The sequence below is a fragment of the Alosa pseudoharengus genome, unplaced genomic scaffold (genome assembly GCF_046254945.1).
Source record: "Alosa pseudoharengus isolate Yale_2024_CS ecotype anadromous, Long Island Sound unplaced genomic scaffold, YU_APseudo_1.1 YU_APseudo_1.1_scf_15, whole genome shotgun sequence".
NCBI lineage: Eukaryota > Metazoa > Chordata > Actinopteri > Clupeiformes > Clupeidae > Alosa > Alosa pseudoharengus.
Window position 1 is genome coordinate 21524883 of NW_027468620.1, and position 22169 is coordinate 21547051.

The 22169-nt window shown below is 41.4% G+C and overlaps 1 protein-coding gene across 1 annotated transcript in view; it reads left to right on the forward strand.

Annotated features, from left to right (window-relative positions):
* The first annotated feature begins 4459 nt into the window (after positions 1 to 4459).
* The window catches only part of opn4a (opsin 4a (melanopsin)), a 31343-nt gene continuing 13633 nt past the window's right edge, over positions 4460 to 22169 (forward strand). Inside the window, exons 1-3 of the mRNA XM_076285187.1 lie at positions 4460 to 4582; positions 17735 to 17877; positions 18146 to 18279. Of these exons, the coding sequence (XP_076141302.1) occupies positions 17741 to 17877; positions 18146 to 18279 (271 nt within the window). The 5' untranslated portion in view covers positions 4460 to 4582; positions 17735 to 17740. The remainder of the gene's footprint in view (positions 4583 to 17734; positions 17878 to 18145; positions 18280 to 22169) is intronic.

The following is a 22169-nucleotide window of genomic DNA, read 5'->3' on the forward strand; positions in this document are numbered from 1 at the left end:
ATATCTCATTTGTCCATCTTATGATGCCAACCCCTTTGATTTCATATTGTATTAAACAAATATTTGTTCATGTTGTGTGTGAGCAGAGCCAAAGATGTTTGGTAGAATTGTGTATGCCTGAGCAAGATTTTTCTGTGTCTTTTCTCCAAGTTGCACTGCTATGACATCACACCAGTGTGATTGTTTATTTGCAAAGATGTCGTCCTTGACTGAAATGATATATGATGGTCCAGGTCCAACAAGAATAAGCTAATATCAGATCATGTGGTAAGCACTTACCCACGGCTGTGGTTTGGCTGTTGGCCAACTTATACAAAATTGATTAGTTGAAGTAACTTGCGTGTATATGGACCTTGTGATTGTGGGGTTGGTAAATGATATACCCAGGGCTCTGGTTACCTTCTGCAGCCCTTGGCCTCCGACCTTGAGCTTGAAGTCGAGCCACAGCCATAGGTATACAGTGTCCTTACCAACCCCACTCTCACTCATGCCATATTGCTGAATCACTGCTAAATTGATCAAGAGGACCAAGTCTACCATGTGATTGTATTTGGTTGGTTGTTCTGGCTTGGGGAAACGGGTAAATCACAGAATCTCCTTTCATTGTAACTGTCCATCTGCAGAGGTTAGATTATATAGTTCTATGGCACCAGTTTGTGGCAATGGATAATGTGCCACCTACTGTAATTTGCTTGTTTGTGAACATGGGGGCTGAAGTGAACACATGCTGGACACCATTTTCAAAGATGGTGGCAGCCCACTGAGTATATTTTTGGCTGAATTAGCTAGCCTAGCATCAGCCATCAGATGAATGTGGCCTGAACGTCCTCCTTAATCTATGTTCTTTGATACATACATGTTGTGGTCAGCTGTTATTGTTTGGGAAAAAGAGTGGTTTTCTCAAATCACCAGCAAAGATCGAGGTGCTGAAAGGTTTGCACTTATGGCTTAATACATAGAGCTCTCTCTCTATCTCTCTTTCTCTCTCTCTCTCTCTCTCTCTCTCTCTCTCTCTCTCCCTCTCTCCCTCTCTCTCTCTCTGTCTCTCTCCTCCTCTGAAACCCTTTTAGAGGGCACCCAGACCGTTTCATCTTTAATCCTGTTGTCCACGCCAGCCTGGGTTCTGGATTCACTTCCTATCCCGATGACCTCCACTCATCCATGTCCTCTAGGATGTGTGTGTTGTCCTGCTCCCTCAGCATGGGGTTAAAGAGAGTAAGGGACGCAGGGTCAGGAGTTGGCCTTCACCGCCAAATCTGTCCCCCTTCCCACTCCCCTGGAGGTCTTTGCGTCAGGTGTCAATCATCCAGAAGTCCTTGCTGTTCTGTGAGTGAGGTCCAGTCCGGGAGAAGTCCTACTTCCTTTAATCAAACCTCCCCTCCTGGAGTGCTCTGACCAGGTGAGGTGAGGTGGTGATGATGACCCTCCGCCCCCACAACCTGATTGTGTTACTTGTGCTTCTGAGTCTGCGAGATTCACAGCAGACATCTGCATGTCATCATCAGTGAGTCTCGTCAGCTCATCAAGGACGGCCCTTTTTCACTGACCTACATATTTCAGAGACAGACTGTGTACAACCCTGTTTCTTTTAACAGTGGACACATCTTTTAGTATGCAGAGCTTCTTACACTTTTTATATGTGCCCATATAATGAAGATGCTGCAGCTGACTTTGAATTAGTTTACTTTTGTTATCGTCTGTATGTATTTATTTAGAGCTTTAATAATGTATACAATAGAATACAACAATAGAGAATCATAACAGGTACACAACAACAACAACAACACAAACAAACAAACAGCAATAAAAATAACAAACAAACAAACCAACAAGCAAACAATAATACAAATAATAACATGATAACAACTAATTTATGTTCTTTATAATGCAAAATATTACTCTTTTTATGTAACTAGTTAAAGTATAAATATAATCATTATAATAATAATTTAAATATTGTGTACTTGAGTGGGTTTATGGGTGAATGTGTGTGTATTAATGAGCCACTGGTGGAAATCCAGAATGATTCCATGCCATATATAGACTGGTATATATATGGCGTCAGGTATGACACAGTTTTCTCAACCTTTTTTAGGGCAGGGCACATGAACCTGCCATGGAGAATTATGGACCTCACAAGTGGGGATTTACGAGACTTTGTGCTGATTAACCAAAGCTTTAATCTGTTAGTTTAACATGTCCTCATCCAATAGGCTGACCTTTTTGTGCTGGCTGAATGACTCGGGATATTTGCAGAGAGGGTCAGGCAGCAATTTAGATATGTTGCACAAAAAGAACTCCTTGTTCCAATTCCAGTGTTAAAATAAATGGTCAATACTGTGACCCATGTTGTATTATTGACATGCAAAGACATGAACTGTAGACATCAGGTCTGTATGCAGTAAATTTTGAGCCATGCTTATCCTTTGAGGTGGAGATTAGTATGGTGACCTTAATGGCACATACCTACCTCCCCAAGCACAAGAATGAACAGGGGAACCAATCATTCCTGGACACGTGGATCACACTACAGAACAATTTATTTTTGAGGTTAATGTATTGTATTATAGTTATCTGTTTTACATTGTACTATCAGATTTTGCTCGTTCAAGATTTGCCTCTGAACCTACTTTTAAGAATGCTCTCAAACACACTCCTCACCCACCTATGCACGCACACACACACACATGCACACACACAGACAGACATTGAGCCACGAGACTCAAAGACCTGGGCAGTGGAGCGTTAGCACTAAGTGTATGAGACAGTTTTGGGCAGGGGTGGTGTCGAGTCCAGCAGATCAGGGGGTCATATCTCACATCCAGACCCCAGCTGTGAGGAGCGGAGAGGCCTGGTGGATGCACATACAGACACACACACACACACACACACACACAGTCCACTGTCCCCTTCCGGTCGACTGGGCTCAGGTGTTCCTGAGTGGGCACCCCATGGGCCAACAACTCCCCCTCTGTGAGGTCACACTGCTGCTCTTGATTTATTTTTATATTTACTTATTTGTTTATTTGGTTGTTTTTGTTGATGATGACACATTCTTGCTCTTTGATAGTCTGGTTCTACACCTGGAGGTGTGCACCAGGGGCCAATCTAAGTGACAAATGGATTGTAAAGATGTCCTCGATTTGTGTAACTTAGGTTAACATTCACAAATTAGATTAACAGATCTCATCCTTAACATTGGTGAGAGGTAAGGTGGCTAAATTACATAAGGAGAAGTTACGTGCGACCCAGTTTACTGCCAGTGATGGGGCCACCAGTTACCCTAGCTTTTAACCCTTAAAGGTGTAGGTTTTTGAACGTTCTAAGTTCCGCAACAATTGAAGGTTCTAAAATTCTATGTTGAATTCAATGAACCCATATATTATTTAGAACGTTCATTTCTCAACATTCCCGTCACACTGGTGTGACGGTACTCCTTTAAGGGTTAATGGTGAGTGTATCTCTGACACAGAGGAGCAGATGGCAAACCTAAGCCTGATATGAGGTTGGATATCAGGTTGAAAAAGATCAGGTTGATACCTTTTTGTCACCTATTTTCTATAACAACAAATTTCCATCTTCAGCAGATTTAAACACCAAATGCTGTCAAGTGTTAGCTAGTTAAGTGTGCATATTTACTAAAACTTAAATAAATCCTTCAGAAGAAATTCAGTTTAGTCAAGTTATTTTTATTTCGTGGAGATGTTGGCTACAGTTTGAGTTGGGGAAGTTTGGGGAAAAAAGTTTATATAGATTCACAGACCAAAGAGTTAAAAAGAAATCATTCCTCTTTTCAAAAAAGAACATTTTTGCAGATGTTTATTCTGCACTTTACAAATTCTTTGTATAAAAACTGCAACAACTAGGTCAAGGCTCAGAATCGTATTCACATGAATAACACAGCAACATAGTTAACAAAAATGGTGACTCAGCCTCTAACTGAACAGAATCAACAACAAAACAATTGACCTATAATGTTTACTGACACAATCCACTCTGATTTAGATTTAATATTGATAGAAAATGAGCCATTTTCCCAATGGGTGGCCGGTGGTGTTACGTTGCGTGGGAGGCAGAGCGCACAGTTTACGCCTCACTGGAACTGTATAAGTATGCACACCACCAGGCTTGGGCAGATTAAGGCAGGGCGCGCGGTTTGACAGTGCTGCTGTGGCTGAAGCTACTCACACGCACAGCTGGCTCGAGCTCATACGCGCGCTAACACGCGCGTGCAGTGGTTAAAGCAGAGGTAGTGGTAGTGATTAGACTAGTGAGTGCCATCGCATGTGGCCTGAATGCGACCGCCAATGACTGGTCTGTGATTTAAGTGTATGTTGCTGTTGAAAGAGCTCCCCATTTAGTGTTGATTTTGCTTCTTTTTTAATCGCACCTGCCATTGACTTGACTGTTCGTGTGGGTTGCTGTAGTCAGGATGAGCGGCGACTTGCACTCCGTAAGGAAAAGCATTCCTTGTCCATCTTATGATACTAACTGCACCCAAATTGCTGAGACGGTGTCTGCGTGGAACGACTCCGGGGTCAGCGCGTACCGGCTGGTTGACCTGAATCCTGTGGCTACTTCGGTGAGTTGTTTTTGGCCGTTGTTTTCACACTGCCTTCTCGTATGACTTTTGTTTATGTTAGGCAGCGACTGTTGTTGGACAATCTTGTTGACCAACGTCTGCTTCAGGTGTTATTGTATCGGTCTTTCCAAATGGATCGTGAAATCCTTCCTAAATGAATTCTGGAGCATACAAATATATGCCGCGCGATGAATGCATAGGCCTAAAGAAAAAATAAATAAAGTTAAGGTTAACAACATGGGGCAAAGTTCCTTACAAGGGGCATCTTTTTTTGCATGGTATGCTATATTCTTATGATACAATTATCAAGAAGTATCACAGTATAACTTATTTTTTTATTTTTATGAATGTTTGGGGCACTTGTTTGATTTGAGATGAAGAGCATGACTTTCTCATCATTATTTAATCTGCGAGGGATATCCTTTGGTATAGCAAACTCAAACACTTGTTACTCACAAACAGTTTTATTTATAGAACACCTCTAATATCACCAATTTCTCTGTGTGCAATTCATATCACTAATATATGTTTAGAATATTTCTTTAATTTATTGTTTTCATTTGTTGCTTATGCATCCTGACAGCGTATACGCAAACATCTATTTATAAGTTAAATTAACCTTTCCTTATCAGATTGATCCACAAAACACAATAATGCCTTGCTTCTGCGCTCCGTAATTTTGTGTATTTTGTCCAATTATATTATTGTAATGTATAGGCTATTTGTCAGGCAAATGAAAATCCATTTCTGGTCTATGCATTGTTCTAGGCCTACGTGGGTGGGATTTTACATGGCCAAGGCGAAAAATGTAAGGTGTGTGTGTGTGTGTTTGTGTGTGTGTGTGTGTGAGCGAAAGGGGGTGGGTCTCGTGGGGTGGAGGGGTTTCAATTAAAGAGAGAAATAAATTAATACTTATCTTGACTAGATTTAATTAGTTTAGTAGCCTTACTTGCATGCCACTGCTGCTATGCATAACACATAATGCAAATCGCATTCCCAGTAATTCAAAGACATTTAAAAGATAAACTGTGATATGAAGGGATGTGTGCTATGGTGGGTGGTGTCAGACCCATGATTCTGCTGTTTTAGCGCTAGGTACTGTTTTAACTGTTTCTGAGTTCTATCTGTGTTACCTTGGACACAGTATAGTGATTTGTGATGGTGGTTTCATTTTTATCAGGTAATTAAGACTAGCCTACCATTGGTCAAAATATGTCCACAGTTTTGGCTGTGTCTGAGGTGATCTGAAAGAAAATATCTGTCTGTGTGTGGCAGGTGACAGCGTTTCATCTAATTTGATTTCCTTTTTAATATCACGGCGAACCCATCTGATAACGCGGAGAGTTGTGTGCCATGGAAGATAAAGGCTGACTCGAGCCCGCCGTAATTGAAGGAATAATTGATTTGTGAAACTGGAAGACAGATGGCTTTTTTCTCCGTTTTAATCTACTTTATTTTATATCGCGACTTTGACTTAACTTAGAGTAGACCTAGATCAATTATTGTTGGGGTGGTGGTTGGTTTGCATGTGCCACCGTACAAATTCAATTTTGTGGCTTGACGAGCTCACACTCCGCGGTTAAATGAATGAAAGGAACAGTATTATTGTAAACAGACGCTATTTGTTTCCCCCACATGAGAAATAAGAGTCACACTCACCCCCTCTGTGAGACAGAAGGGGGCACTGTACATTTGTACATTTTTATTCTAAGTCATTCATTTCATAAAAATGATGTTCAACCACAATGTGTATTCCTTGCTCAACGTCAGGTGGCTACAATATCCTCCATTATGCAATATTTCATATACTACAGACATAACATGACATGGTCCATTCAAGTGTAGCCTACCCTGAAAAACATATGGATTGAAATTCAAACAAATAGGCTACTGTTGAGATGCTCTCCAGACAAAGACATGACTGTGAAATCAGCAGACACTGCAGAAAATTGCTTTCCCACCATCACCTCCATATGAGCAGAGGTTTCAGGTCAAGTGATATGGACCTGGGGCATCAATACCAGTAATGGGTGAATTGTGTTTACATGCAGGAGACATGTGGCAGCATTGCTGCCCCATCATCATTCATCTGTTGAGTGGTGAAAATGGCTGACAATAAAGCCCCTGGTAGATGTGAATCCGGAAGTGAGAGAGATTAAAGAATGAAAAAGAAGAAAAAAACATAGAATAGGTTCACCAATCATAATTAAGTTAATTGACAGACCAGTTCTTGATCTATTCACTGGCAGCAAGGGCGTCGTAGTGGGGGGACAAGTGGGAATAAGAAAGGGAGAAAAAAAGAAATGAGGGAAAACAAGTGTTAACAGCCTTCTTTCCCAAGAAAGGTGAGCCCAATGTGAAAGCAACAGTCTACAAATGAAATGAACTCCTGAAGGTACAAAACACTTCAATACCACCGCGAATCCGCGATTATCAGTGCTAAAACAGCATTAACACAAAATTAGAAATAACAAGATGCCTGAGTTATAGCCTACCACAACATTTCAATAGCCTACTAATTCGAAAATTATTATGAGCTAATAGCGTAACTTAGTAGGCTCAATGTTATATAGGTTCATGAGGAAAGGCTGTCAAATTAGTAGCAAAGCTAACTTGTGAAACGCATCACACTCAGTTAGCTATAGATAGCTGTTCTCTCAGCCAAAAGTGTTATATTTGTATGGATAGCTGTTCTCTCAGCCAAAAGTGTTTTCATTCATTTCATGTTCTAGCTTTTAAACATTCTTCAAATAAAACAGAAATTCAGTGAAGTCTTGGGTAATACGATTATTTTCTGTTATACAGTAGGCCTACATATAAGAGTTGTTAGATTAATTAAATGTGTGATTAGATAGTAGTTAGTTGTGAACCTCATGCTTCATGCTTACAGCCGGTGGTTGGTTGGTTGGTTGGGGGGGGGGGGCATGGCCACCACTTGTGCATAGGGCCCAGAATTTGGTGCTACGCCCAAGACTGGCAGCATTGTGTAGCAACATGTTCTTAGGGCCAGGGGTGTGCTGCCACTGAAAACCAGCAGCGGGTAAGAGTTCTGACTATTGCAGTCATAACTAGATGTACCGCAGAGCGGTACAAAATATGACCGCCGCCCAGTCCAGCACATTTTTTCCACAAAAAGAAATCACGCTGAAAGGCCTATATGATTCGAACTGTCTCACTAAATTGCATTATCCACACTCAATTCTCACTGGTATCTAGACAACAAGTACCAAAACATTATTAGTTCATAGATTTCACATGTAAAATAAATTTTATACAACCCCACCTCCATCTTGCCTGTTCATAATTCTGAGAAATTCTTGATTGTTTGTGTTATGTTTATGTTATGTGTGTGTGTGTGTGTGTGTGTGTGTGTGTGTGTGTGTGTGCGTGCTTGTGTGTGTGCCTGCGTATGTGCCTGTGCATGCAAGCGTACATATGTCTACTGTGTGAGTATGTGTCATACGTATGATTACTGTGAATGTATGTGTGTGTGTGTGTGTATCTGTTTGTGCACATGAAATGGGTTAACATGACCCCTGGAGGCAAACATACGGAAAAAAATGGTCATCCTAGGCCCTATAGTTCTCAAGATATTCACAGAGAACTGTGTCTGCCCTACCCTTCTTTTGGGGGGTCCAGTCCAGCGGGGGGGCTACAGATCAAAACGAAAAATGACGGTTCCATGCTATCCATGTGGGGGTACATGCCCACCAAGTTTTGTGTACCCCGGTCTTTCAGTGTCCCGGGAATCCTTGTTGGTGTACGTCACTAAATGTACACATAAATTATTTTATTGTAAGGCCCCCCATGAACGAAAGTACACAAAACTTGGCATGCATTCGGAGGGTGTCATAATGATCCTACACTTTTAATTTCGTGCAGTTTTGACCTTGTCAGCCAGAGATATTGTGATGAAAACACCTAATTTTTTGCTTTTTAATTTTTAACTAGGTGGCGCTATACATGAAATAAGTGGTAATGGGATGGGTTGACATGCCCCCTTAAGACCAACATACATAAAAAAGGTGGACCTCCTAGGCCCTACGGTTCTCGAGATATTCACAGAAAACTGTCTCCGGCCACCTACAGGCCAGTTGGTGTATAGTAACATAAATTAATTTATTGTGTGGCCCCCCATGAACGGAATTCCACGAAACTTGGCGTGCATTCAGAGGGTGTCATAATGATCCTACACTTCCAATTTCGTGCAGTTTTGACTATGTTAGGTCACAGATACCTGCGATTACAACACCTCATTTTTACTTTTTTGTGTTTAACTAGGTGGCGCTATACATGAAATGAGTGGTTATGGAATGGGTTGACATGGCCTCTTGAGATCAACATACAAAAAATCTGACTAAACCTATATGACCGCCGCTTCGCTGCGCGGCGGTCATAATTAGTGCAACCAGTTTTATTGTGAATGACTGTGACTGTGTTTGTGTGTGTGTGTGTGTGTGTGTGTGTGTGTGTGTGTGTGTGTGTGCCTGTAAAACATGGGAGTGATGGTGAGAATACTCCAAGAAAAGAGATCAGAGGGTGAAACTGAGTCCTTTACGGATTAGTTTACTTGATTGCTCATCCTTCTAAACATTTGCTCAGTCTGTGTGTATGTGTGTGTGTGTGTGTGTGTGTGTGTGTGTGGGGGGGGGGGGGGGGGGGGGGGCTGTTATGTTTGTTTGTTCTCCCTGTGTTTGTGTGCACAAAGATGCACCAGTGCTTGTATTGATCCTTGTTTGTGTTCACATTGCAATGAAATGCTTTTTACAATTCAGGATATCTCTTGTCGACGATGTGTGATTTTCAACCACAACCATTTGAACAACAATCCCTGGAGGATAACCAGAAATTGAAAGAGGGAAGCAAGTTTGTGCAGAGGAGTCTGTTTTCGATTAGTTTCCTGTGATACGCAGAACTCAGATCATGGGCTGGCCAAAGAACCTTTGCCATCCAACTGAGCGAAAAAAATCAGGATTTCACAGGATATGGGCAATGGGATCCTGAAACCCAGGAAAACATGCTCCCATGCAAAGACAGAGGACCACTTCCTTTAAGGATGTGAGTGGGCCAAACCCGCACTTTTTAATAAACACTTTGGCTCATCTTAGACTCCTGAAATAGACTACTCCCTGGTTTCATTCAGCTAATCTCTTTGTGTGTGTCGTGTCACTCTGTGATGGCACGTACCGAGATCACCAGATGGCAGATGAATGTTGAAGGGATGCACATTTGACCTCATCAATAAGGCTTCTGGTCTGTCAGTCCCATGCATGTTTTCAGCTGTAGCAGAGATGGGCTCAAGGTTGCTTCTTTTGTTTCCTTGTTTTTTTTGCCCAGAAAGCGTTCACCAGGTATCAGTGATAATTATGTATCTCTTGGAGAGCACATGGAGAGGATTGTTCTTAAGTCTGGAATAGTTTCCAGCATGCCTGAAGCACCCCCACCCTGCCCTTTATGCACTCATAACTCATAATGGTTTACTTTACCTCTACTGGGTATTTATTGCCAAACATGATTGCAGCCTCTAAAGACCTCTGATTAGTGTATGAAGTGATCAGTAGATCATCATTAAATATTAACCATGGAGTAATGCTATATATGATATCATTCGGTAAACCTCTGTAAAACTACACATTTATAAGCATTTTGGATTGCTTCAAACTTAATTACTTGTAAGAGTGTAATTGTGGTCCTGTGATAAGTGCCTAAAAGTTCTCATTGTTTTTTTTTCAAGTCTTATCAAACATTCTCACACAATTTCATTTGAAAAAATCACCTCCAACCCTGAGGATAATCCAATGTTTGGAGAGAGAAAATGCTGTAAAAGTGGGCACCGAATCAGAGACATGGATGAGAAGTGGCTGGTAAATCCTGCTGGATTCGCACAGAAACCTAGGTGTTAGCAGCTCACCTGAGGACTGAAGGCTAAAGCACTTTCTTATCAGCCACAGCACGCTGACCAGAGACAGCTTGCTGTCAGGAGTAGCAGCTTTCTACACTGTGTCCAGAAGCAGAGCCCTGACTGAACTTTATAACTGGTCGATATACAGTAGGCCTACTTTTGAAAAGAAATTTAGTTGGTTAATGTATGCGATGAGTATTGATAAAAAAAAAAATAATAATGTAAGTGGTTATTTTACCCTGAGTGGTCAATAGTGTTTATCTCAAAAGCGATAACTCATTAACTCTTGGTTGACTGAGTGGAATTGGTTCTTGGGCTGAAATACGAAGCCAAAGATTAATAAATAGAGACATTGATTGTTTCACAGACTTTAGAGTTCACCGCGCAAACCTCTGAACCAAGAAGCAAGCACACCGAAAAGATTTGTTGTCAGAATTCATCACTGGCTGTGCTTATTAACACCGATGGAAACTATCTCAGGATCCTTGAATTTCTCCTTGGGGATCAATAAAGTATCTATCTATCTATCTATCTATCTATCTATCTATCTATCTAGGATTTGGGGGGTGGGGGGGCTTGGTCGGTTGCGGTGGGAGGTGAGGGGTGGCAAAAGGGAAGGAAAACAAGGAGTTAGCATGCATCTCAGTGTCGGTTTCTCAGGGAGCATAACCTTAACCCGCACATAATGAATGAAAACAGTTTAAAATGAGTTATGGTATTTTTGGAACCGACATCTTCATTTTGTTGTTGATGTAAAACACTTTTTAGGACAGAAAATGATCCCCTTCGGCTGTGGAGATTGCAGTTTTTGGGCTTCTGGCGGCTTTGGTGCTGGCTGAATGCTGCTCTTGGAGAGGGAGATTTCCTTGAGAGGGAACCAAGTTTCTCTCATCTCCATCTTATATAACATGTAGGGGGAAAAAACCCTGAGTGATCGTGCCCTTATCATCGCTGTTATATCCTAACAATCATTTAAAGAGTTTTTCTGTCCTTAATATAATTGTGCAGTAATTCCTAAGACTGTTTCTTACTTGCTGAGTTCTACTGACATAATTAATCTGTTCTCGGTGATTACAGTGTACACCACAGCCTTAACTGAAAATGTACACAAAACATCATGGTGGATGCTTTTACACCTAGACCATTTTTCCAAACAATTATCATCAGCAGAGATAGATCCTTTTAATCTCATATAGCTGGCACCCTGTATTATGTTAGTCAACTTTTACCTGTAAGAAGGTGTCAAAAAAACATGTTGTAGGGTGTATCCAACAGCTCTTAGTCCAGGTCAAGTGTGACACAGTGCTGTTTTTAGTGACTTATGTTAAGTGTACCTTTGGATTCTATGAAACATTACATTACTTGGTTTGTCTTTTTTAGTTTAGTTTTAGTTTTTTAAGTGATGTTGAACAGTACATGGAAATAGACATCGATATGATCCTAGTGTAACTTTTGCCATGGTCTAGCCATTCTTATTTCAGTTTGTCAACAATATTTAAAGACTTCCTATCTTTGAAAACATCATTTAGTTGAATAATAAGAAGCACTAAGAGGTGTTATTGGCTTCTTTCTTTCAAGACTGACTTATTGGCTTTTTTCTTTCATATGCTTTATGATATTTTAGTCAGCTTTGTGATAAGCAAAGATTCTAGAACAGAGCTATGTTCTAGAATCTTTGGTGATAAGTAAGCAGGAAATCCACAGACATTTAGCAAAAGTACTGTGACAACTGTATAAGAAAAAAATGCTTTTAGTAGATTGTCCAGATAATGGAAACAGCTAGCTTCACCTCATCTTCAGCACTCCCTTGCCAGGGATTTGTGTGCTGCTCTGGGGAGTAGAAGCTAAAATTTTTCTCTTTAGGCACTCAGACTCAGGAAAGAAATCCGTCCTGTACTTACATAGTGCTCATCTCACATCCATCACCATCACCATCATCGTCACTATCATCATCATCATCATCATTATCTCGAACACCCATGGCTCACAACAATAATCAGCAAACCAAACAGTAATTTCCCCTCCCATAATAACTTGAATGACATGATGAATAAGAGCCATCCTGCTGGCTGCATTGACTCACTGTGGAAAAGCTGAGGCCTCAGAGGACAGGCAGGGCATAGGCCGAGCCTCACGACTGAGCATGCAGTCGGGATGTGGCGCTGCAACGCTGGTAGTGTTGCCTTTAACGGTTCCTCCATTACAGTCCGCGCTAAGATGAGCTGGGAAGGACACCACTAATCAGTGAGGGCAAATAGCCAAACTTACCCTGTTTGGCTCAAATGCCCGATGAGAATTAATTGGCTCAAATACTCCAGTATGAGTTAATTGGAAAAGAGCCCCTTTAGCGTTCCAATGCAAATTAGCTTTATTTTTGTCTGAAGCTGAGTACTTTTTAAATAGCATGCGCGAGGCTGACAGTCCAAGGATGCTTGTTAGTCAGGGTTATGGGAAGGTGCTCTGTGATGAAATGGACATGTCCCATGGGTAGAGGGTTGTATGTGTGTGTGTGTATGTGTGTGCACTCGTGTTTTGAAAATCATCATAATTGCTTGATTTCTCTGTCAAGGGCATATTTTGTAAAGATTCTGTGCTTTTAAAATAAAGCTAAAGGTTCATACATGCAAATGAAAATGTTCCAAACTTTAATGACTTGCTTCAATCATATTTAGCTGATACCAATCAGCTGCATTAATATATCGAACTGCGTGGTTGATTGCATTATTACCTCCGTGAATAGACATATTTTTCTTTATATGTCTGCTCTTCACTGGAGATTATGGAGCTCAGAGACAATTTGGAACATTAACGGAATCTATCATTATCACTAGGAGTGTAGACTGGGAACAAATCATATTGATTTATTCTAACATATTCTGAGAGAGAATCTTGGACAAGTTGTGTACTGCATAAAGCAGACAGACAGAATGGTACAGTGCAACAGGGAACAGTTGAATCCTTTGTGACAACATGCAGCCTAATGGACAGTGTATTCTGTGTGAGTAAAGAGAGATTTACCAACAGAAGCCAATCATTATTAATGTTACTTTATACTGATATGAAAAATAAATTCAAACATATAACTAGGACCCCGCACTTGGTCTTAAAATGCATCTTGGTTCACAAAAATGCATCTTGGTTCACAATTGTCACAATCTGTCCACTTGAGTTCAGATATCAAACATATTAACTTACAAAAAATATTTGGTCTAATGCACCCCAAATCTAATTGGTAAGAGCTTTGAGTGATTGGATCACACTGAATCTTTTTCAGGATTTATCGCTGTTCACTTGTGATTCAATCACCCAGAACATACAAAAAAAGGGTCTAAAAAGGCTTAAAGGTACTATAAGCGATGTTGGACAACGTCACTTCTGTTGACGTTCAAACAAAACAGAGAGCTAGCTCGCTACTCCCTCCCCCTCCCTCCTGTGCAATTGAAACTCTCCTAAACGCGCATCTCGTTGGTTAGTGGCTGCAACACTGCGCCGGGATTAGTGTGTGCTTCACCTCACTGTGTGTTCACTGTGTGCTGAGTGTGTTTCACTAATTCACGGATTGGGATAAATGCTGAGACCAAATTTCCCTCATGGGATCAAAAGAGTATATATACTTATACTTACTTATACACTGTTTGTTATGTTTTGTGGTGCAGGTTGCACTAGTTTGTTTTTGTTGCTGTTTGCTGAGCCTGGGCTGTCTACAGAGACAGCGTTTTTTTTACAGTGTGTTCAGGAGACGGGCAGCTAGCGGATAGTGAGAAGATGTTTGCTGTATGTGACAAAAAATGTTTTAGCCTAAAAAACGTGTGACATCACTTAGAGCATCTTTAAAGTAACTGGATGTAAAAAAGGGGATGAGGGAGAATGGGTAAATAAGGAGGAAAGTAGAAGAGAGAAATGCATGCTGTTTCCTCTTTGCCAACTGCTTGTGCAAATTACACAGTCCAAAATCCATAAGCTGTTTTAGCTGTAGTTTTTTCCATCAGGAAACCACCAAACTATTACTAGTATAAATGAGGTTCTGGAGAACTGAAGACAGTAACTGAATACTTCACTTTATGAATGGAATCCTGGACCATTTGAATGTCCTGAGAGAGCAAGTTTGTGGCTGGGGCAGTGGCATTTAACACCGGCATTTCTGTCAGCCCGCACACAACTCTGTACAGGGACATCATGTTGTCATAGACATATGGTCATCTTGCCAGTCCATTAGGCATGGACAGTCATTTGCATCTACTTATATGATGTGTCATGCAAACATTGCCCCATTGAACCCCTTGACTTGACTCAAAAAATTACAATTGTCTGTGGGCATATTGGTGTGAGTCATGCTGAAGAGGCACAACAGTTATTAGTTAGAGGACTTGGTTTTAGATGTTTGCTATAAGCCAGCCAGCAGCCAGGCTAATGGATACCCTCTGCTGAATTACTAAAGCTAACCAGGTGTGGGCTTGATTAGTACTTGGATGGGAGACCTCCTTGGAAAACTAAGGTGGTGTTGGGTAGATGGCACAACAAATCGGTGCTATGATGGGAACATTGTAATGTGATGGGGACACTGTGCTGTAGGAGATGCTGTCCTTTGGATGAAACATTAAACCAAGGTCCTGACTCGTTGTGGTCATTAAAGATCCCATGGCACTCATCGCAAAGAGTAGTGGGTTCCAGAGGGAAGCAGTTCAGTTGGTCAATCTCTTTTCCAAGATTTTGCTAGCCTTTTAATCTCAAGGACTGAAGAGGAAAGCTTAGAAAAGCCTTAGGATTATATGCATTTCTGGGGACTGCCATGATGTCAGGTTTGCCACATCATCATCTTCTATCATGATACCTCTGATTTGAAAACTTAATGGTTAAATGACTACGCACAATTATTCATCCTAAGCCCATACCTTTAGCCATAATCAGGCAGCCGGAAATTGATTTTCCCAGATCTTATCTTCACAGTGTACTGTATGTGTGTTTTTTCTTTGACCTTGTCAAATGGACATTCTTTCCTGGAAATTGAAGGGCCTGTCCTGTCATTAGAGTGAACAATGGAGACATCTGAAGCTGTCGGAGACTCATTTGAGCCAGAGATTGTGTGCTCTGCACTCATAGAGCAAATACAGCTACAGCAAATATAGCTTTACAGTAGGTGACAAGGCAGTAATGGACCATTCAATTTCTATGGAGGGCATTTTTTTGACAGCCTTATATGCTTGCCAGACATACATATGCCTTGGAAGTCACATGTGCATGTTTCTATATTTTTATGTCTTCACCTCAGCAACCTCACTAAGACATAAGTTTCTTAGGTACTGTTTTAATGGTTGTGCCATTTAAGTTTCAGCGTTTTGTTTATACAACCAATGGTGACAACAATTGACCTTCGCCATTAGCCATAATGACAGTTTTTCACTCTGGCGTCATTAGCCATTGTGTTTGAGGTTGCCGTTCCCACTGCTGATTAATTAACATAATCCACATGCAGCTGATCTGGAGGCATGTGTCAGAAGAACAGAGTGTGACCGGTGGTGGTGGTGTGTCAGAACACCAGCTGTTCATGTGAATGTGCTGCTTTTTGGCATACAGTTGTACAGCCTACCAGGTTTATCCATGTCAGTCAAAGGTCTTTGATATCAAGACAGGAATCTCTGAGAGAGGTGAATATTCCATCTGTGATGATGAGTGTGGGAATTGCTTTGTGTGTGTGTGTGTGTGTGTCTGTGTCTGTGTCTGTGTTTGTGTTTGTGTTTGTGTTTGTGTTTGTGTCTGTGTGCACGTGTGTGTGTGTATGTGTTTGTGTCTCTGTGTATGTGTGTGTGTGTGTGCTCCTGGACAGATCAGAGACCAGCAGGAGCTTGAGCTGCTGTGAGACTTTGTCAGCACACTAGAGAGTTATTAGACTGCACAGAAGTACACATTGTCTACAGCTTGCCAACAGCTTTCCTGACTAGTGCTCTGACAAGCGGAGGAAAGGGATGGGAAAAGATGACAGCATGAGATAAAGACAGACGTGTATGTGTGTGTGTGAGTGAGAGAGAGAGAAAGAGCTCTGGCTATACAATGGGGTTTATCGACTGGGGAAGAGGAGGAGGACAGGGCATTCAGCAGGAACCTACTGACCTCTGTGATTATCAAAGAACAGGCAGCTGCTTCCACTTCCAAGTAGAGGCCCTATCTCCTTATTCTGATTTATCACTGTGTCTAAACTCTTAATCCAGCAAGTTTATGATAGTACATACCCACAAATGTAGAGAAACATTTTGTATAAGTATAAGTAAGTATAAGTATATATAGTCTTTTGATCCTGTGAGGGAAATTTGGTCTCTGCATTTATCCCAATCCGTGAATTAGTGAAACACACTCAGCACACAGTGAGGTGAAGCACACACTAATCCCGGCGCAGTGAGCTGCCTGCAACAACAGCAGCGCTCTGGGAGCAGTGAGGGGTTAGGTGCCTCAAGGGCACTTCAGCCGTGCCTACTGGTCGGGGTTCGAACCGGCAACCCTCTGGTTACAAGTCTGAAGCGCTAACCAGTAGGCCACGGATGCCCCTTTTGTGCAAGAGCATTGAAAAATTTAAAACAAAAAACAAAAACAAAAAACAATGCATGTGGTTTTAAGATGCTTTTTTGTTGAAATATAGAACAGTTTTCCTAACAGCACGTCAGTGTGCTTTGAATTTCAGCAGCGGAAATTGCCCCATTATTGGAATCCAGTCGATGGCAGTGTGTGCTCACAGCATGAGGCAAACCTCAAGAGGTTTAAGAAAGGGTATTATTGACATGTAGTGGCATTTGTTGCAATTATTTAGGATTGACCCTGCAAAGGAAACACATCAATTCTGTAAGACTGTCATCAACAAAGTCTGCTTAGACTGGACAATGTGCTGTGAGAACTCTGATCATGTCAGTTAGGACTTTCCTGCCATTAAAATGCAGATAATTGGTCAGAGAAGATTTTCTTTTTCACATGGCACTCTTGTTCTGGCTAATTCTAAAGGCAAATACATGTAAAAAAAAAAAAAAATCCTTGACCTACGTTTGTCTCCTCTCACCTTTCATACTGATCCCCAGCTTTAGCCTTAACTGGTTGTCTCAAAGTCATCAATCTGCTTTCATCAGCTTCCATCATCTCCCTAATTAGCATTGGCTACATACATTTTTGGTTCGCCATGGAAACGGGCTGACATTTTCTTTATTCTCTCTGACATTCAGAATCATGCCATCACTGCGTCACGTAAATGCCTGTGTTTTTGATTGCAGGTTGCCATGGTAGAGGAGGCTCCTCATCCCTTCCCCACAGTGGACGTGCCAGACCATGCCCACTACACCATCGGAGCCTTCATCGGAGCCGTGGGCATCACAGGCCTCGTGGGGAACTTCCTGGTCATCTATGCCTTTAGCAGGTATTTCAGTGTATTAAGTACTGTGGAGCAGAAGTTTATAGATTAGGGCCCCTCTCTAATGATCTAACTGTAAATGAGTTGTGTGACATACTTGTGGTCATTGGTTTTTTTTTGTCAGTGGTTGTTTATTCTTTTTTCTAACGGAGCAGCATGAAGGAATTGGAAGAATGTATTAAGATTGTGTTTTAGTATGAGAATAATAGGGGAGTTTCTTATGGAATGTGCCATTCACACATGTGTTAATCTCTGTGTGTGTTTGCTTCTATAGGAGCAGGACACTTAGGACACCAGCAAACATGTTCATTATAAACCTGGCCATCACAGACTTCCTCATGTGCCTCACCCAGACTCCCATCTTCTTCACCACCAGCATGCACAAGAGATGGATATTTGGGGAGAAAGGTACTGTAAGCCTCCAGAAAATATAGACAGAACGTAGAATAGGGATCCAAAACAGAAAATACAGTATAACAGAAACCCTCCACAAACTTGAGAAAAAGGATTCATTTCAACAAAACAAAAATATGTTGTTGCTGAAAGAAGAGTTACATAGTTTAAGTGCAAAATATAGCTGTAAATACAATTGCAAACTAAAGCATCAAGTATCACTTGAATGTGCAATGATCTGTTAAATGCACTTAGCTTTGTTTGACCCTATCTCACATTCACTCACACATACACACACACACACACACACACACACACACACGTACACAAACTAAAAACTGCATACCACTGAATACCTATGCAACCTCTGTCTACAGAGCTCATTTCAGCTTACTTCAATAAAAAGTGAAGGGAAAAGATATTCCTCTGCCAGAGAACACACAAGGCAGTGTCAGGTGTCTGCATTCAGACAAAATTGCCCATCAGGTAAGTCTTGGCTTCCCCAGACCTGTGAGCAATTACAGTAGCACTGGGAAGTTAATGTGTGTAAACTCTTTGTAGCCTACCAGTAAAATGGGTCATACTTAGAGAAGAAACATGAGGGACACAAAGAGCTGTAAGTAAGGAGGATACATCTAGAGGCAGGCTACAGAGGCACACTAGGCTGATAGAGGCTAGAAACAATATTTTCTTAAATCTTCAAAAGTCTTTACTGTAAATAGTGGACTGCCAAGCTCACATCCTATTCTGGCTCTCAGTTGTTTCTGAGAATTACCCAGACTGCCCGTAAACTGAACACAGCAAGGTTGCGCTCTCAATAAAAGCCCATTCTTTGCCTTCTAAAAATTCCTATCTTTCAGGCTATGAAAATGGCAATGCTTTTTTAATGTGCTTCCCTTGGTGGTTCACTTGATGGAAATTGAATATGTCTAGAATGTACGCAAAAAATGCTAAATGGGTGGCCATGCTAAATGGGTTGGTGTATAACAAACAGAAAACCAAGAAATAAAGATGTAACTTTTGTGTGTGTGTGTGTGTGTATCTGTGTGTGTGTGTGTGTGTGAGAGAGAGAGATAGAGGAAGAGAAAGAGAGACCGTGTGTGTGCTTGCATGTGTGTGTTTTAAATGTCAGTTGCTTATCTCAGTGAAATCTTAATTGCATTCATCACATCTGGTAGTAATGTGAGTGGTGATGAAGAGCAGAGGTTGGCTCAGAATATTAAATACCCTACATGCGGCAAAAAAGAATTCCCCAGACCACACTAGGCGCCTCAATTTATGTTAATTTCCTGTGTTGCAGTTCTGTTACTTAATCGATCAAACAAATCTGATTTACCTCTCCTTCACCTGACTGAATAATCCAGCAATTAGGTCACCTAATTTCACCCATCAGAAAACTGACAAGAATCTGCTTACCATGTACACTTCCTGCTTATCATACTTCCCACATCACACACACACACACACACACACACACACACTTACACAAAAAATAAATGCAAGAAAGCGGTCAACGATTGTCTATTTATAAAGGCTTACAAGCTAAGCCATGTGTGCCAATCCAACTATCTCCCTCCATCCATTAAATTCCAGTCACCGTTGGCCGGTTGTTCCCACTTTGTGTATGCTCTGGACGTGAAACCGCAATTAAGCTGATGAGCTGATGAGAGCAGCGGCCAGTAATAGCAGGCTGAGTGTCACTCATATCATTCGATGTTCCTCTGGATGTGTGCAGGCCTGGGATCAGAGCTAAGTTCAGACAGAGGTCTAGATGTATCTGTAAGTTGCTTTAGATAAAAGCATCAGCTAAAAGAATAAATAAAATAAATAAATAAATGCTTAAGTAGCTATTATAAAGTCCATGGATATTGGGAATATGCACTCCTGTGCATTTCTTCCCAGTGTTACTTAAGTAGCCATAATAAACTGCAATGACATTATGTTAGGTGCTTATGTAAAGACATTATGTTCAGGACCAGCAGACCAGAACTAAAGAAGTGGCCAGTTGCCTCATTGGATTTGTCTTAGAGGCACACATATAATATACCTACATGTGTGAGATGAAGGTTGTCACGCGGCATGCTCAGCACTAAAAGGTCTTCGTCTTAACTGTTGTATTTGCTTGGTGCTCTCCTTGAGTTTAATTAAACTAGACATTTTTCCTTACTGCTAAGTGTCCCCAATCATCCGATGTATATCACCCACATCAACCACATTCAATGCACCAAGCGAGTACAAAATGTCTATGTGTTTTTTTACATGCCTATTAATGAGCACACCCAGGGTCGGACTGGGAACAAAATTCGGCCCTGGCATTTTTCTCCTGGACCGGCCCACCACTGGACCGACGACCCCCCCCAAACAAAAAAATCTCTCCCCGATTCTCCCCATAAATAACAAACACCCAGTATTATGCTGTAGCAACAGTTCATAAACTGATCCCAAACATTTAGATTTTGACCTATCACAATAACACGGGGGTCCGGGGGATTTTTCTTAAATTCTGGTTGCTAATCACACCATTTTAAAGTGATTTGAGAGGGACAGGATTCAGGGATAGGCTACTAAAGACAGGCTCATCTTCTGTCTGTCTCACGTAATGTTACCCCATGCATTACCACGTCACTGCTTGACTAAATTAAAAATATAGGCTACTGAACATGGACATCGTCATAGTTGACAGAAATTACGTTTTGTGCCAACATGTTGTAGAAACACAACCACAGCCTTTATTTGGTGCAAATCTCCTTTACTTTGGTTATAGTCCGCGATTCACATTAACTGTAGGCTTTCACCACAAGTGTATAGCCTAGGCTACTAAACGTTTTTGCCCAAGTTTGTGTGCCGTCATCACATTTTGCAAAATTAGGCTACCGGACCCCTTCGTTACTAACCTACCAGTTGATACTTTTTACCTGAATCGACTGGTGATTGATTGTGCATCTAATGTAACACTCGGTGGAGAGACTTCCACTTTCCAAGTTTCACTTTCACTGTCGTTGTGAGCTAAAAGGCTAGGCCTAGGCTACTATATGGGAAATACTTTGAAGTTCCTCTTGAGTAGGATCAGCTCCAAAAATTAATGGATTTTCTTTAACCTGTGCTACACTTTTCCACCAAGTTGTGCGAAAATTGTAGGCTACCCGTAGTTTTTTTATGTTGGTGCAGTAAATGGAAGCTCTTGGTAGCGCGTGCAACTAACGTCTATAAAAACAATATATTTATGGAATAAGACCTCTGGTTGCTGTTTACGGTTAAACTGTGATGATGTGAACACCAGCCAGCGGAGGGCACTTATACAGCCTGCTACAATGCACTCGGCTATATTTCCCCACAAACCTAGCGGCTGCTTGGACAAATCCACTTGAGGGGTGGGGCAGGGGGGCGCGATCGTAACACACACTGAACCTGTCATGAAGAGGCCAAAATGATGGTTGTGGCTAGATGGGATACAGTAACGGAAGTCACGTAATCCAGTCCAGTGAAATCTCCATAGAAATAAACAGTATCAGGACAGGAAGTAACCTAACCCTAATCCTAACCCTAACCCTTAGCTGTATCCCTTCTAGACACCACCCAAAAGCAAAAGGATTGACCTGTCACCCCCCAAGCCAAATGGATGCAACTGCATTTATAGGCTAGGCCTATGCCTACATGACGGGCCGCAAATAGGCTAAATAACTTTAAAAAAAAAAAAAAAAATCCCGGAGGTCACCGGCCCACATGTGGACCGGCCCACCGGGCATTTGCCCGGTTGTACAGATTACTAGTCCGAGCCTGAGCACACCTGTAATCATTCCGTTTGAATCACACAATCATGGATGAACACTTTGTTCCAACATTCTCAAAAAGGTCATACATGATGAATTGGAGCCTAAAATAAACTCCACAGTCTTACACCTCAA